The sequence below is a fragment of the Nyctereutes procyonoides genome, unplaced genomic scaffold (assembly GCF_905146905.1).
Source record: "Nyctereutes procyonoides isolate TBG_1078 unplaced genomic scaffold, NYPRO_anot_genome, whole genome shotgun sequence".
In the NCBI taxonomy this organism is placed as follows: domain Eukaryota; kingdom Metazoa; phylum Chordata; class Mammalia; order Carnivora; family Canidae; genus Nyctereutes; species Nyctereutes procyonoides.
The window spans coordinates 11,173,587-11,188,943 of NW_026575036.1; the positions used below are offsets into that span (position 1 = coordinate 11,173,587).

Here is a 15,357-nt window from a genome sequence, read left to right on the forward strand (position 1 = left end):
TTTGTATTCTTAAAGAGTCACTGAAACACAAAAATGATTTTCGCACCTGAGTTGTAAAATTCTGATAAATTCCTACTCAGCAAACCAAACTACCAAGTTCTACTTTATATGTTAGGGCTTCCTAAGGTACGACTTCTGGGGTAATGCAGTACAACACAAACTTCACACTCGGAAAAATCTGGATTTTAAACCCAACTCAACTACTTTTATTTTTAAGATTTTATTTGTTTATTTAAGCATGAGTAGGGAAAGTGACAGGCAGAGGGAGTGGGAGAAGCAAGCTTCCCACTCGATGCAGGGCTCGATCCCAGGACCCCAGGATCATGACCTGAGCTGAAGGCAGATGGTTAACAGACTGAGCCACCCAGATACCCCCCAACTCAACTACTTATTAGTTGGATGAGTTATTTAAGCCTAAGCTTCACTATTTGCAATATTCCTAGCCCATGGTTTATTTTCAGTCAACAAACACTCATTAACCTGCGTTATCAGTGCCAGGCACTTCCAGGTCCTAACAGTCAGTAAATAACGCAAAGTCCCTGCTTTCATAATTTATCTTCTAAGAGGAAAAGCAGAGAACAAGATGGAAAAGTAACTAAATATACAAGATGCTTTCAAATAGTGAAAATGCTAAGAGGAAAAAAATAATAAGATAGGGTAAGGAGCAGGAAGAGGCTGGGACACTGTATATGGGATGTTCTGGAACATTTCACTGAGCACTTCTAAGTATGTGACAATTGTGGGGGGAGAATCCAGATAGAGGAAACAGCCCACATAAATGTCCTAAGATGAGAAAAAATCTGGTATGGATTAGAAACAGGGGGAAGACCAGTGTGGGTGGAGCAGCAGAGTTGGGGGAGGAAGAGTGAAGGAAAGGTAGAAAAAGAAGAGGAGGCTCAGATGATAGAGGGCTTTCTAAGCTATGGTAAGGAATACAAATTTCAAGTGTAATAACAGTAGATAAGTGATAACGATTTGATATACATTTTAAGATCATTCTAAATACTGTGTAGGGAACGGATGGTAGCAAAACAGGAGTGGAGGTAGGTGTTCAGTAAGAAGATGGTTCTGTAACCCATGTCACATGATGGTGAATTTGGACAAGGGTGTCACGCAAGATACGGGAAAAAAATGTATTTTGGAAGTGGAGCCAATAGAACCTGCTCTTTAATGGAAGTGAACAAAAGAGAAAAATCAAACATGACCAGTAAGGTTTTAAAAGAGTAGTGACTGTAAAATAGTTGTTCTTGAGAGTGGGACAAAAATCTGCCCCTTGCAGCTGCCATATATTAGTTATAACCCTATTCCTATAAAAAGAAGTCCATTATCACCTTCAAAGATTGAAAGATTATTGTTTTCCCTCAGACTTCTCTCCTTTGCCTAAATATTTCAAATATTTTCAATCACTATCCAATAAGGTGGGTTTAGGTCACTTTCCTATTGTGGATGCTCATTCTGAATGCCTTTCATTTTGATCCTGTTTTTCTAGGCACAGCAACCATGAACAAACAAAAGAAGATGTGGTCTAATTATGGCAGAGCAGGATTTGCTTTTCACTTTCTCCATCCTAGACAATGGTTTTCTTATTCATGTCTTTGTGACTGGCACTTCATAATCATCATCCCTCGAAGTCTAATAGGGGAAATAAGAGGAGGACTTAGGATGGGATAAGCCATGATCAAACAAAGACCATAGGAAAAGTGTCAGTGGTCAAATGGGGACAAGTTCAGCTCTAGATGTGAGAGTTAAGAATGGCTTTCATAAAAAAAAAAAAAAGAAAGAAAGAAAAGAAAAAAGAAAAAAAGAATAGCTTTCATAGAGGAATTTGAATAAAAATTTTTGAATAATAGGAAAGGTGATGACAGGTAGCAATGGTGGAAACTGGTGTGAGAAAGAAAAAGAAAAAAGAGAATGAGAAAGAAGGAAACCGAGATTGAGAAAGTAAGTTACAGCACGAGCAAGGCATGGGGCATAAGATTGGTCCACTGTCACACAGGTGTGGGGAATCAGAGAGCAAGGAGGTCAAAGAGGTGAGGCAGGGCTGTGCTGTAAAGGCCATGAATGTGACAAGAAGTCTGTCCTCAGTTTGTTAGACAAAGGGATAGTGCTGGAGGCTGGGGACTCTGTTGTTGATGTTTTTAAACCAACAGAGAGAACTTCACTTCAAGATTACTCTGGCGGCACATTTCTTTAGGTGATGAAAGACACAAGGAGAGAACACTGAATAATTCCTCCAGTGGTCCAGGAAGGAAGTCCTTTATGGAGTCCTTCTAATTGAAGTCCTTATGGTACACATGCAAGGGGATCATGGGGATAGAATTTCTAGAGCTTCCTAACTGCTCCAAGTGGAAAGAACAACCCAGGAAGAGAAAGAAAATGGGCCTTCTCACAAAGGTAAAACAGATTTTACACCAAAGCCTCACTCTTCCAAACCTACCTTGGTTACAGGCTTAGATATAATTAATTTTTGACTTCCTATCACACGTATTCTTCTTTTTCTTAAGATTTTATTTATTGATTCATGAGAGAGAGAGAGAGAGAGAGAGAGAGAGAGAGCAGAGACACAGGCAGAGGGAGAAGCAGGTTTTATGAAGGGAGTCCGACGTGGGACTTGATCCCAGGTCTCCAGTATCAGGCCCTGGGCTGAAGGCGGCCCTAAACCGCTGAGCCACCCGGGCTGCCCCACACATGTTCTTTAAAGCATACAAAAAGTCACTAAAATATCCTGCTAATTCATGAGGTTTGGGCCAGCAGAAGTTTGGTAGAAAATGAAATCCTGTAACAGAAATAAAAGGTTATCTTGAGACTAAGAGAGTATTGCTGACTTATTTATTTATTTATTTAGAAAATGTTTTATAAATTGATGACTATGTTAAATCCCCAAAGCTCAGCCATCCTGCTGTGCAAGAACTGGTCTGACTTCACAAGAAACCACTGGAGTGGGAACTGAGATGGGAGGCACAGCGTGGGGTCTCCTCTATGGCTTAACGTTCTTCATCTCAATTTTTAAGTGTTATGAGCAGTATGCCTTCTACGTTCTATGTAGGGCCAACTGGTGTTCCCCCCACCACCACCACTGCATTTGCTAAATAAATATGAGAGAGAAAGAGGGGGAGGACAAGATGGACAAGAAGAAAAAGAAGGAGGTGGAAGAGGCGGAGGATAGAGAGAAAAAGAAGGAAGACGAGGGGAGGCTGCCTTAAAATGTAAAATATAGAAATACACTTGGCAGCAAAGACAATGTACTCCTATGTAGAAAAAAGAAATAACATCAGCTTATTTCTTTGCTTTTCCTTTGGATTTTATCTTTTAATGGTTAGTATATTCCACAGATGATTTCATCCAAATAAAAATGCTTTCAGTATTGTTTCATTATAGCTTGAAAAGTATATTATTAAAAACTCAGAGGTTACACTAAAGCATGAATGACACAACCAGATTCACCTATAATTTCACTGCTCAGAGATAATCAATGTTAATATTTTATTTATATCCATCTGGACATTTTGTTATGTGGATCTTTTTAAAGTAAGAATGAGCTTCTCTTTTGTGTTCTTTATTTTTGACACAATACCTATTGTGGCCTCCTTATTTCTTCCCTTTCCTTCTTGAAGGGTTTAGTCCTAAAATCTATAGAAGCAGAGCAAAGGTAGGTGTCAGCACTGGGGAAGAAGTGCACAGAGAGATGAAGTGACCCAGAGCTTCTGAATCCAAAAAGAAGTGGAAGGTACCTGTGCAGTGGAGGCTGCACAGGGTGGAGAATCAGAACTTGACGGGGTGCGGGGACAGCCTGGTACAGGGTAACAAAGGTGATGCGGGTGTGCATGTGAAGGAGTGACCCAGCACAGTCAGAGGCCACCCCGTGTGGAAAAAAGGTCCCTCAGCAGCCTGAGGTAGACTGTTGGAACCTACAGGAGATAAGGAGGGTGGCTTCATAGAGGAGTGTCAGAGACCACACTCCCAGGTGACACATCCTTGCAGGGTCTGACACCACATGTGGTATCTAAGGCCAAGTGGGCTGTGAGGAGGGAGGATGTGTGTGGAGGAGAGTCCACAGGCTGTTGAAGCATTAAACTTATCAGTTATTTGAGGAGAGCTAGCATCCTCACAAAAGGAATTTTTTAAATCCAATAATAGTAAAGCTCTTCATTTACTAAACATTTTTATAGCCCTCAAAAAAGTTTTATACTATTATTCTCTGATGTTTTTTGTTAACTGTTCTTCTAAGTATTTGATATTTTTGTTGCAATTGTGAATAATGTGTTTTACACAGTGTAGTCTCTGTTTCTTTTTGGTATACAGAAAATCTGTCAAGTTTGATACTTATTTATAATTAATCACTGAGATGAACTCCCTTAAGTTTCTTACTTCTAAAATTTTTAAGTTGAAAAAAAAGTAAAAATAAAATTTTTAAATGGATCCCTTAGGTTATCTTAAGTTTGTTACTTGTTCAAATTAAACTTGATCAGTCTTAAATCTTGTTAATATATAGTCACTTAGGTCAAACTGCAGATGGGAGAAAGACAAAACAATTTTACATGGTCATTAATTAGTTAAATCATTGATTCATTTATCGAATATTTACTGAGCATATACTATAACCCTAGCCAAGTTACCTAATCTGGATAATTCTGTTTTTCTCAACTGTACAATGTAAATTACCAAAGAACCTATCCAAGTATTAAATGAAACAAATCAAGTAAATTCCTTAGCAATGCACATGGTGAGTGCTCAATAAATGTTAATGGTGATGACAGACACTATAAGCTGCCCTTCCCAGGGCTGCATTAGTTGAGAAAATGATCAGGCACATCTGTTTATTTGTTTTTTTTTTTTTTTAAGTCTAGTATTTCTTTCTCCTGCTCCACTCCGCCATCTGGAGAACAGCCCTAATTAACTAGGAAGCGAGGAAGGAAGGAAGGAAGGAAGGAAGGAAGGAAGGAAGGAAGGAAGGAGAAGGAGGAGAAGGAAGAGGAGGGAGGGAGGGAGGGAGGGAAGAGGAATTTATGAGAAACCCCCTCTAAAATCTACTAACTTTCACTTAGCTATAATCATCCCTTTGCCTTCCATTTCATTTGTAATTTCTGAAGGCTTCTGTATACAACAGGCCCTTAGTTAATACTAATGGATTTCAGGCCAAATTAGAAAACTAAAAAACCCTCAAAAGGTCCCACTGCCCTATGAAGGTATTAGTATGTCAGGCTACTTAACAGACAAGACAATTCCATAATGAAATCTGAGATAACAATTAAACTAAACTCATTCCTGTAAAATCTTACCAAGCTATGTTAAGAGTGTTATATACAATATTAAGATTAGAAATACAATTAAAACTCAATAAATAAATTTTTAATATTTGAAAAAAGAAATACAATAATTATATTCCCTTCCCCAAAAGTAAGCAATGTTCAGAACTGTTTGCTCTTCAGTTCTGAAGTTCTAAACCTCTTCAGCTTTAGAGAAACCATACCTTTATTAAGTTGTAAACTGGGAAGCTGCTTGTATTGGCTACTAGCCAAAAGTCTGATTTCTTTACAAAATGTAAGAGTAAGTAAAACTCGACATTCTGACTTACCCACTTCAGCCAAAGTTCTGATACAAGACTCCACGGAGGATTTCTGTGCTGGATTTGGCCAGGTGCAATTGTAAATTCTGAAGGCAGACTGCAGCAACTGAATAAAAACTGGCTGATGTGTCTGAAAACAAAAAGAAAGTATGCAAATAGGCCTAACTCCTAACATGGCATCTATGCATTATCAAAAAGGCTCTTCAAAATAGGCTCATCAGTGCCATTTACAGAATATCTCATTCAACAAATATTTATTATGTACCCATTCATGACAAGCACCATGTCAAATGCAATAGAAAATCAATTACTTGCATTTTAATTATATTGTTAATCAGAAAAAAATTGCCATTTCTTGAAGCCAAACACATGAATTTAAGTATATTTTTTTAATAATCTCTGGTTTATTTCCAAATATAAATAAAGCAATGTTCTGAGTTTGTTTGATTGATTATATATTTTTGTTTCATATGATGAGCAAAGACAGGAGACAACAATTTTGACCTATAAAAACAATTTCATATGGTTTTAATAGTTCAAAAGTTTTCTGTAAAGAAAATATAATAAAAAAATGATATTTTTTATAAAAATAATACAAAATTACTACAGAATTTTTGGGACCCACAGAGATGAAAATCACCAATAACCCTACCATGTAGAGATCATCAGTATCAACATTTTGAAGATATTTACTTCCTGAGTTTTTCTGTGTATATATGCACATATATTCTTTACACATGCAGAGCTGGATGATACTATAATGCAATTCTAGGGACTGTTTCACATAATATTACTTCATAATCATCATCCTTAGTCATAAATATTTCTTTTAAAACATGATTTCCATTTGCTATGTAACAAGGCATCTGACGACAGATACACCATTATTTAACTATTCCGCTATTTGTGGTCATTTAAGGTTGATGTCAATTTGTAAGTATTATAAATACTTGAATGAAAATTTCAGTATGTAAATTCCTGCTAATTCTTTCAGGATAAATTACTAAAGTCAATTTACTGAGTCAAAATGCCTATCCATTTAAAGAATCATTTATTGCAACACTTGGCAAACAGACAAAGTACTGACATGAATGTTTCTATTACGCTTGAAGGAAGAACAGGAATAATTCAATTTGAAGATGAGGCTTCTTAAAAATAAAGCTTGGTAAACTCAGAAATGGATTAAACATCAATAATATGAGAGAAAAGTGACCTCCAGAAGTGTAGGAAATGACTTGCTGACCAGATTAAAGTCTTTTCTTATGCAAATATGGTAAAATAAATTCTGTGTCAGAATGTTCCTGTATTTGTTTAGGTTACCTGGAGGCTGGTACTGTTGTCTGAAAAGGGGGAATTAAAGAAGCCGCTCACAATGTTCATTATTGACTCTGTAACACACTTCTCCAAGAAGGTGTCTGCGTGTTTCCTATCTGTGGTTGTGTTGCAAACCTGGAGAGAAAAATTGAACAGCTCAATATATCTTATCACATCTTTGAATTCTAACTGAAACCTTGTAAAAATTGATCTGATACTGTTATTTGTAACATTTCTTCTGCTTTTGAAAGTTGCTTTGAATAGACACATTTTTGCTGAAAATCTATTAAATTTTCATCATTCTGGTGTAGCTGCTCCTTTACATTGGTTGTCATTTTATCCTTGGATCAGAATTCTTTCATAGACCTCCCCTCCAGTCCCTTCGTCCCTACTCTGCTTCTCCCTACTCTTGTACACCAACCTTCTCCCTCTGTCTCCAAGCATGACTTTGCTGGAAAACCACCCTTCCACTCAATGTGAGGAAATCAAAGAGAAACAGTCATTCTAAGAAAGTGGTGAATGTGATTAATGGATATTCTTCATATTTTCACTTATAATACGTAGCCCAAACTGGAGGATGCAAACAGAAAATATTTGGCAAGGAAAACAGAAAGCTAAAAGAAGATAAAGCTCTTTCCAACACTTTTGACCTTTTCATCCACAGATTCTCTGGGAAGCATGGGAGTGTGCCTTTGCATGCTTCCTTCTGAGTGGGGCTGAGCAAGAAGAGACCATACTCACGCTAAGGATAGACCAGAAAAGAACACAGGCCTGGTTCCTGCCCTGATTTTTATATGTGATTAAGTGAGGCAGAAATTGGTCATTTTGTGAAACAAACCACAAATTTCCAAGGATGTCAGGGTAGACAAATTGCAAAAGCTAGATACATGATTAAAAACAAATGAAAAAAAGCTGGGTAATAAAAAGAAACATGAAGATAAAAAGAAGAAGAAAGTGGGAGAGGGAAAGCACAGGGTGTGAGAAACTCTTGAAAAACTGGGGCAAAGTAACAAAGTTTAAATATTCGCACAGTGATGGTGGGGAAAATATGGTGGCCAGATGTTTCAGATGTTCTCAGACAATCCAAATTTCTGCATCATTTCTTTTTCTTTTTAGTAAGGTGATTAATCAAAAGAATAAGTAACTATAATTTAATTTTATATTGCATATTGCTTTAAAATCTTTCACACAAATAAGCTCACAAAAGAGTAAATTTCCCTCCTCACACAGGTGTCCCAGTGTTTTGGTTGGGGAAATAACAGTATTTGCTGAATGGAGGAAAAAGAGGACAGGGAGGGATTGCTTTGTTTCTAAGTCACTTCCCAGCAGGGCTCTTCATTTTTTCCTTGTCTATTAAATGACACCTACCTGACAGGGTTGTATTAGAGATAATCTCACAGTTATTGCAGGGAACAGTGCAATTGAAGGAAACAGATCATGCCAAATTATGCATTTAGTTAGGGTTCCAGAATATAACATAATGCCTGGCATATAAACATGTTCAATTAATGTTTGGAAAATGAATAAATCAATTGATTTTTAAAATGAAAGAGTAAGAAAGAATAGAAAGACTCATGTTGTTTCAGGTTAACTTTGAGTTAGGTTATAATTGTGGAACATCAGAACTAAAATTGAATGTGGTCCCAGAACTAATATAAAATTGGGTTTCCCATGATGGAAATTATATAGGATTTATTTCGTTTCGTATCCTTCCACTACTAGCTTTTACATTGAAATGTTCTGATTTGTAGGATAAAAATATATTAAAGATGATGAGGTAGCCAACCAATTCTACAATAACCAGCTCAAATAACCTTCCTCATCCAGTGACATTTCACACAATTGTGTGGGGTTCTGCAGAGTTATTGTGGTATCACATTGAATTACCTGCAACTGGACATTTGCTAAAGAACCACTTAGAAATTTGCTTTATTTAGTCAATGGATTAGTAAAAGTAATCTATTTCTAGATAAAGACTTTCCTCAAAAAGCTGGTTTACAAAACTATGTGGACTCTGTTGCTCAATGCATTTGAACAAGAAATTCAAAACAATTTTTCGAGATTTTTTTCTGCCCCATATGAATGATAATATTTTTGCACCTCTAGAACGTTGCATCCTACATTGCAATATCATGGATAGGCAAGAGATATAAGAAGCCAGCTTTTAAAACTTTCCAGGGGAAAAAAAAAGAATCCTAAAAATAACAGTATTTCTTTATCCAGCCTGTCTTTTATTTATTTTTACTGCCTCACTCCAATAAACATTGGAAATGATTCAAAAATAGTATATCACATTAAATTAACTTTTATGTGTAATACACATATTTTCAAGTTTTCAATCTATTTGCACATATTATTCACATACCACTATTTCCTTTAAAGCATGCCCCATGTGACTCTCCAAACATTTATTTTAAAAGGTTAAATTTATTCCATCATATCAATCACCATCATGTTTTAATCCATTTTTGTAATAAATTGAGGTACACATAACCAAAAATACAAATCATTTTTCTTATTTATTTTCCTAGTTTATTTCGTTCTTGCCAGACTTGTATGTGATTTTCCTAAATTTTTTTGCAACTATAATGAATTGTGCAAAATTCTTCTATTTACTTTCAGATTTTTGGCATATATTCTACCAAAAGAGGAGTCAGCAGTTGAGGATATATAGGCAGTTTTATACCATTGCGAGGCTGAGACCCTAAAGTAATAAACAGACAATGTTATCAACAACCTATTTGTAGATGCACAGGATGGTCCCTCATCACTACCAACTAGCTCTTGTTTTCAGGCTCTGGTTGGGATCAGCTGCTGTATGGTCCTGGCAGAACAGAGTGGAAGAATAAGAATTCAGGTACCTACTGGGTCTCTGCCTCCAATCCCATCTCTTTCTCCTCACAGAGGCTTTGGCAGTGTCTGCATCTCTGGGTGCAGCTCCCACTGAGCTCTACCGCAGTTTCCCCAATCACAACAGTGCTGCCTTTGCGTCTTCCCCTGGGTGCAAATAGCTTTGCAGTGTCCCCAATTTCTGGGTGCTCCCCTGTGCCTTCTTGGTCACTTTCACACTGCCCAGATCTCCTGGAGGATGCCATCTGGTTCCTGCTGAAACTGACTGCTCAAACTGTAAATTATCACTATTTTTGCCCGCTTAATGATACCTAAAAGTCATTTTGTGTTTCTGGCATCACTAATGAGCCTTGGCACTTTCCACGTAATCACTTCATGCCTATATTTTGTCACGTACAGATGATTCAAATCTTCTAACCACTCGAAGTAAGACCTGGATAATGACTGATACATTACGTATCATTTTAACATATTTTTCATAATAAGCTCTTTTTGACTGTCATTTCACATATATTTTTCACATTCCGAACTTTTATTTAGAATGTTCATTTCATCACATTTCATTGTGTCAAATAAAATAGAACTCAGGCACTATTTTTTCTTTTTCTTTTTTAAGATTTTATTTATTTATTCATGAGAGACACAGAGACAGAGAGAGGCAGAGACACAGGCAGAGGGAGAAGCAGGCTCCATGCAGGGAGCCCGACATGGGACTCGATCCCAGGTCTCCAGCGTGACACCCTGGGCCAAAGGCGGCACTAAATCGCTGAGCCACCGGGGCTGCCCATTATTTTTTCTTTAGATCATTTCTATTTACTTAACATAAAGAAAAAAACTCCCCTCCACAGAAGGGATATCCTACACATTTTGTTCTAGTTTTTTATTGGAGTCCTCCTCCATCCATGTATGTGTCCTGATCCCATTTAACTATTTACACTATCTGAGAGTTTGCTGCTATAGTGACCTAACTCATGGATTCTATTCTGATCAATTTCTTCCCATATTGATATCCACCTGTCCTCCAAACATTTACTAAATACTGATTTCTTGTCTCACTCTTAGGGTGCTTGAGGTTTGTCTTATATCACTAATTACTATTTAAATCTCTCTGGTATATTCCATGTGTCATTATTTTCTAAATATTTTAAAATATCTGTAAAATATTAAAATAATCCCAAACTCCATATATCACTATTTTTCAAATTATTTGTTTAAATTATTAAATTATTATTATTTAAATTAAAGCTAAATATTGGATTACAAGTCAGGACAGCGAATCAAACAAAACAAAGTCCCTACTCTATAAGAGTTATTCTAATCAAGAAAGGCATCCAATAGACAAATTAATAAATACATAATATAAATGGAAAATAGAAAATAGAGCAAATAGGATACTCTAGAGAAAAGTAAAGAAGGGCAAGCTGTACAGGGATAAGTACAGCTTCTTTTTATGCTGCAGGAGGAGTGGATATGGTTGAGGATTACTATTTTACCTAACTTGCTTGAGGAACCTCTCTGGATAAGGTGATATTTTAACATAAAATTGAAGGAAGTGAGGAAACAGCTTTGGAGGTTTCCAGGGGAAGAGCAAGTGAAAATCTGTCTCCACCAGTAGAATATAAGTTCCTGGACATGGAAAGCTAGTCTGACTTGCTCATCACTCCACATGCAGGACCTAAGTACATAGTAGGTATAAAATCATTTGCTGAGAAACAAATATGAAACATTTCTAGACATAATTTTGTCTGACATTTCTCCCCTTGTAAATACAATATCCCTTCTCTCCTCCACTCTAAAAGTGACCACTACTCTTTCAAAGATGACAGATGGACTTACTAAAGCTATATGCTAGAGCAGCACTCTCCAATAAGACTTTCTCCAATGATGGAAATCTATATCTGTGATGTCCAACACATGTGTTTATTGAGCTCTTGAAAGGTGGCTGATGCTATTGAGGAATTGATTTTCCATTTGATATAATTTTACCTAATTAAAATTTAAATTTAATTGTGGCAAGCTGCTACTCTACAGGATAGGGTAACTCTAGTGCCCGTAACATAATTTTGATCACACACTCAAGGAATACAAATCCTAAGGATCATTTTTGTATTCCTTGTAGACAGTACACATGTTCCTCTAAATAGCTGAGGTGATATCACATATTTATTTTAATTTGCATTCCTTCATTCATGAGGCCAAAACCTCCAAACGTTCACTTTTTACATCTCTCTTTATGTGAGTCATCGGTTCATACACTCAATTGGCTTTCTTAGAAGTCTACATTCATTTTTTAAAAAGATAATATTTTTCTAGTATCAATATATATTAATTGTAGGAACACTGAAAAAATATAGAAAATCACAAAATGGAAAACAAAAATTATCTATGATACAAAAATACAGATAAAACCATGGTTAACCTTTTAGAATAATTTCTTCTAATCTTTGTGCACTCTGCCATTTATATTTTACGTAACGAAATTATTCTAGATAACCAGTTTTGTCTTGTTTTTATACTCATCACTCAACCGTTAGCACATCCCACATTACTAAGCATCCTCAAAAAATAATCTCAATGATCTATAACATCAATCTTACAGATATATCATAATTTATTGAACCATTTCTCTATTATTAAATTTTGAAACTATTTCTTACTGTATATTATTATAAAAGCCTGTTGAACTTCTTTGACCATAAATCCTTGATATCATTTCTAATTATTTCCTGAGGACAGATTCTTGGAAGGTAAATTATTTGACACATTAAAAAGGTATGAAGGTTTCTTTTAGTGTATTACCAAAACGCTTCTCAGAAAGACAGCATGAATTTACATTCTCATCAGCAAAGTATGTGAACCAACATTTAATATTATCTCTTTACTTTTATCTTTTTGCCCTTACAACTTTGATAGTTAGAAACTGGATCTTATTCCTCTCTGTATTTTTAAAAAATTATTAACAGTTGACTATTTTTTCAGAGGTTTACTTGTATTTCTTCCTCTATAAATCATGAATGCCTGAGTCTTGACCATTTCATTATTAGGTTGTTAGTGCTGTGTGTGTGTGTGTGTGTGTGTGCGTGTGTATATATTCTTTTTTTTTTTCTTTTTAAAGCATTGGGCCTTTAAAGATTTATTTATTTATTTATTTTAGAGGCTGGGTGGCAGAGGGAGAGGGGGAGAGAAACCCAAGCAGGCTCCACACTCAGCATAGAGTCAGACGTGGGCCTTAATCTCATGACCCTGAGTTCATGACCTGAGCCAAAACCAAGAGTCGGAAGCTCAACCGACTACACCACTCAGGCACTCCAAGTTCTTTATGTAAAGATTATTAAGCTTTTAAAAAAATGTTCAGTAACTTTTTCCTTATTTTGGTATTTTTATTTCTATCTGTGATACTCTATGTGCTTATATTTGAAATTTTCAAAAAAATGAAATGTCTATTACTTTCCTTAACTATTCTCATTCACTGCTTTCATGCTTAAAAATAACCTTCTCATCCAAAGACATAAATAGTCACCTACATTTGCATCCATTTTTATTGTTCCACATTTACCTCTAAAATCTTAATCTAATTGCAATTTATGCTATTATATGATTTAGGTTAGAAGCTGAGTTCATTACACCCCAAATAGCCAGTGTCCTCAAAGATCATTTTGATTTAGTTCAAATCAATAATTTGTGTTGAATGTCCATTCCATGCCAAGAATGTTCTATGTACCTGGGATCTGTCAGTGAATAAAATATATGAGAATTACTACCCCAATGGAGCTTATATTATTACTTTAATAATCCATGCATAAGCAAACTTACAGCCCATTGGACAAATCTAGCTATATCCACTTGTTTACATATTGTCTATGGCACCCTTCCCTTTAGTAATGGCTATAACCGTTGTGATAATGGTCTGAAAAGCTAACATATTAACTACCTTCCTGTTCATGGAGAAAGTTTGCTCATCCCTGAAAATAACTAATACTTCTTTACTAGTGGGTAATAATTTCTTTATCATATATTAATATCTTACATATGTAAAACTCTGTTTATGCATATTTATTTCATTCCACTGACATGCCCACTTAATTCAATGTGAAGACTACACTTACTTTGTTTTCAAATTCACTTCTTAAATATTTTTCACCTCAGTGGACATGTATTTATTTATTTATTTATTTATTTATTTATTTATTTATTCCACAAATACATACGATCTTCTATGTGTGAGACACTGTTCTAGGTCAGGTGTAAACCAAATGGACAAAGTCCCTGTGTTTGTTTCAGTAGGAACAAATACAAATGCACACAAAAATGTCACATGGAGATCAGCTCTACGAAGAAAAATGAAGCCAAGTGAAGGGGGGCGGGGAGCAGAGGGAAGAAGTTGCTGCACACAGGGTGGTAAGTGAAGGCCTCTTTGAAGACTTTAAAGCAGGAACATGGAAGAAGTCTTGAGGATACCTGGAAGACCAGTGCATCCCAGGCAGATGCAAAGGTGCTGAGATGGGAATGTGTTTGGCATATTTGTGGAGCAGCAAGATGGCCATTAGATGGAACAGAGAGCTAGCTAGGGGAAATTAAGTGGACATGGGCAAGGGGAAGGGTAGCCAGAAGAGAGGCCAAATCATGCAGCTATTTTACTTTGGGAAGAATTTAAGCAGAGGAGTGACCTGAACCAACATTCTTCTTCCTCTTTTGAATCATGATGGCTGCAGTGTAGATGAAGGATCAAGAATAGATGAAGGAGGTCAAGTGTGAAAGCAGGGAAACAAGTTATGAGGCTACTGCAATGATACAGATGAGAGTTAATGGTACTCTGGAGCAGAAGGTAGGGATGGAAGTGTTCAGGAGTAGTCATATTTTAAATATTTTTTTTAAATATTTTTAAGTTAAAGTCTGTAGAATTTGCTAAAGGAATGGAGTTAGAGTGTAAGGAAACAAAGTTTATAGTTAACACCAAGAATTTTTGCTTGAATACGTAGATTGAATAATGGAATTGTCACCTACTGAGAAGCCAGAGACTTGAGAAGGAATTCATTTTTAGTGGGATATAGGAATGAATGGGGAGCTGGAAGTTAGATAGCCAAGTGGCCATGTCATACAGGCAGTTAGATATGTGAGACTGGACATTAGGAGAAGGATCCAAGCATCAGTCAGTCTGGTATTAAGGACAGGAGAGTATTGAGATCAGCACTCAAGGGATTATAGACAGGGGAGTAAATCTAAGGTTTGAGTCTATCACATTCCAATATTTAGAATCTAGAAAAATTCAGAGGAAAAAGCAAAGGAACTTAAGAATGAGTGGGCAATGAGTGGGGGGCAAGCAGAATGGAAAGTATATTCTGGGGGCCAAGTGAAGAAGTGTTTCAGGAGGGAATTGATCAACTATGACAAATGCTGCTCATGATTTAAAGAGCAAGAAGTAGGATGCAGCATAGGGATCAACCATCAATCAAGAATAGTCAAATATTCATTCCATTGGACAACACCACAATAACTTGGCCTGAAAGTTGAGGAGAAAAAATAGAATTATAACTGAGGGAAAGGGTCACAAAAAGGTAAGGTTTATAGAGTAATATATAGTCCTTACTTGTCTGCAATGCTAGCTAATAAGGCCATTACAAAAAGAA

The 15,357-nt window shown here is 36.2% G+C and overlaps 1 protein-coding gene across 1 annotated transcript in view; it reads right to left on the bottom strand.

Annotated features, from left to right (window-relative positions):
- ITPR2 (inositol 1,4,5-trisphosphate receptor type 2) overlaps nucleotides 1-15,357 on the bottom strand; it is a 469,109-nt gene that overhangs the window by 234,554 nt on the left and 219,198 nt on the right. The window contains exons 33-34 of the mRNA XM_055318489.1: nucleotides 6,887-7,015; nucleotides 5,576-5,696 (exon numbers count right to left, since the gene is read on the bottom strand). Coding sequence (XP_055174464.1) covers nucleotides 5,576-5,696; nucleotides 6,887-7,015 — 250 coding nt within the window. The remainder of the gene's footprint in view (nucleotides 1-5,575; nucleotides 5,697-6,886; nucleotides 7,016-15,357) is intronic.